The sequence below is a fragment of the Eimeria mitis genome, genomic scaffold, assembly GCF_000499745.2.
Source record: "Eimeria mitis Houghton genomic scaffold, Emh_scaff9102, whole genome shotgun sequence".
Lineage (NCBI taxonomy): Eukaryota > Apicomplexa > Conoidasida > Eucoccidiorida > Eimeriidae > Eimeria > Eimeria mitis.
Genome location: NW_013576701.1, coordinates 1 through 974, shown reverse-complemented (window position 1 = coordinate 974; position 974 = coordinate 1). Strand labels below are relative to the sequence as shown.

General features: G+C 59.8%; 1 protein-coding gene across 1 annotated transcript; it reads right to left on the bottom strand.

Annotated features, from left to right (window-relative positions):
• Nucleotides 1-109: 109 nt before the first annotated feature.
• On the bottom strand, nt 110-613 carry EMH_0096530 (uncharacterized protein; the record flags this gene model as incomplete). The annotated part of the gene is made up of 2 exons (XM_013502409.1): nt 110-386; nt 600-613. 2 exons carry the CDS (start codon nt 611-613, stop codon nt 110-112), a joined length of 291 nt encoding a protein of 96 aa, XP_013357863.1.
• Nucleotides 614-974: the final 361 nt, after the last annotated feature.

Genomic DNA, 974 nt, shown 5'->3' with positions numbered 1-974 from the left:
TGTTGCTGCTGCGGCAATCGCAGCGGCAGAAGCAGCAGCAGACGGCCCCCTACCTGCGGACAGCAGCAGCCCCGCCAGCAGCAGCAGCAGCAGCATAAGACCATAGCAGCTACACGCTCGGGTTCCAGTGCTGTTGCTGCTGCCGTTGCTGTTGCAGTTGCTGCTTCTGCTTCTGCTGCTGCTGTTGCTGCTGCTGCTGTTGCTGCTGCTGCTGCTGCAGCTGCTGCTGCAGTTGCTGGGACCTACCTCTGCACGAGCAGCAACCTTCAGCGCTGCTGTTGGCGCCGTGGGCAGCAGCGAGGCAGAAGATTTGCTGCTGCTGCTGCTGCTGCTGCTGCTGCTGCGTTGTTTGAGTGCAAGGATTTCTCCTGCTGCTGCGCCGGAAACTACAAACGCAGCAGCAGCAGCACCTGCTGCTGCAGGAGTGAAGCAGCAGCCGCAGCTCGGGTGTACGTCCACCCCATCAGGGAGAGTATACGTCTCCAGCGTGAGGCTGTTAGACACCTGCAGCAGCAGCAGCAGCAGCAGCAGCAGCAGCAGCAACAGCAGCAGCAGCAGAAGATGAAGAAGCAGAAGCAAACATGTATGCAAATGCTAACAGCAGAACACGCATATGGACGGCCGTGAAGACTGCTGGGATCAGCAGCAGCAGCAAAGAGCAGCGGTAGCAGTAGCAGCAGCAGCAGCAGCAAAAGCAGCAGCAGAACCAGCATCAGCAGCAGGAGCAGCAGCAGTATTATCAGCTGCGGTAGAAGCGGGAAAGGCAGAAGCAGCAACCGCCGCACCACTAGCACAAGCAGCAGTAGCAGCAGCAAAAGTAGCAGCACTAGCAGCAACACCAGCAGCAGCAGCAGCAGCGGCAGCAGCAGCAGCAGCAGCAGCAGCAGCACGCACTGCGATTTTCGCTATCGTGCCGTCGGCAGTCCACAGATATTCTGCCGGCCCCACAGCCGTCCCATCGCAGCAGCAAGGCA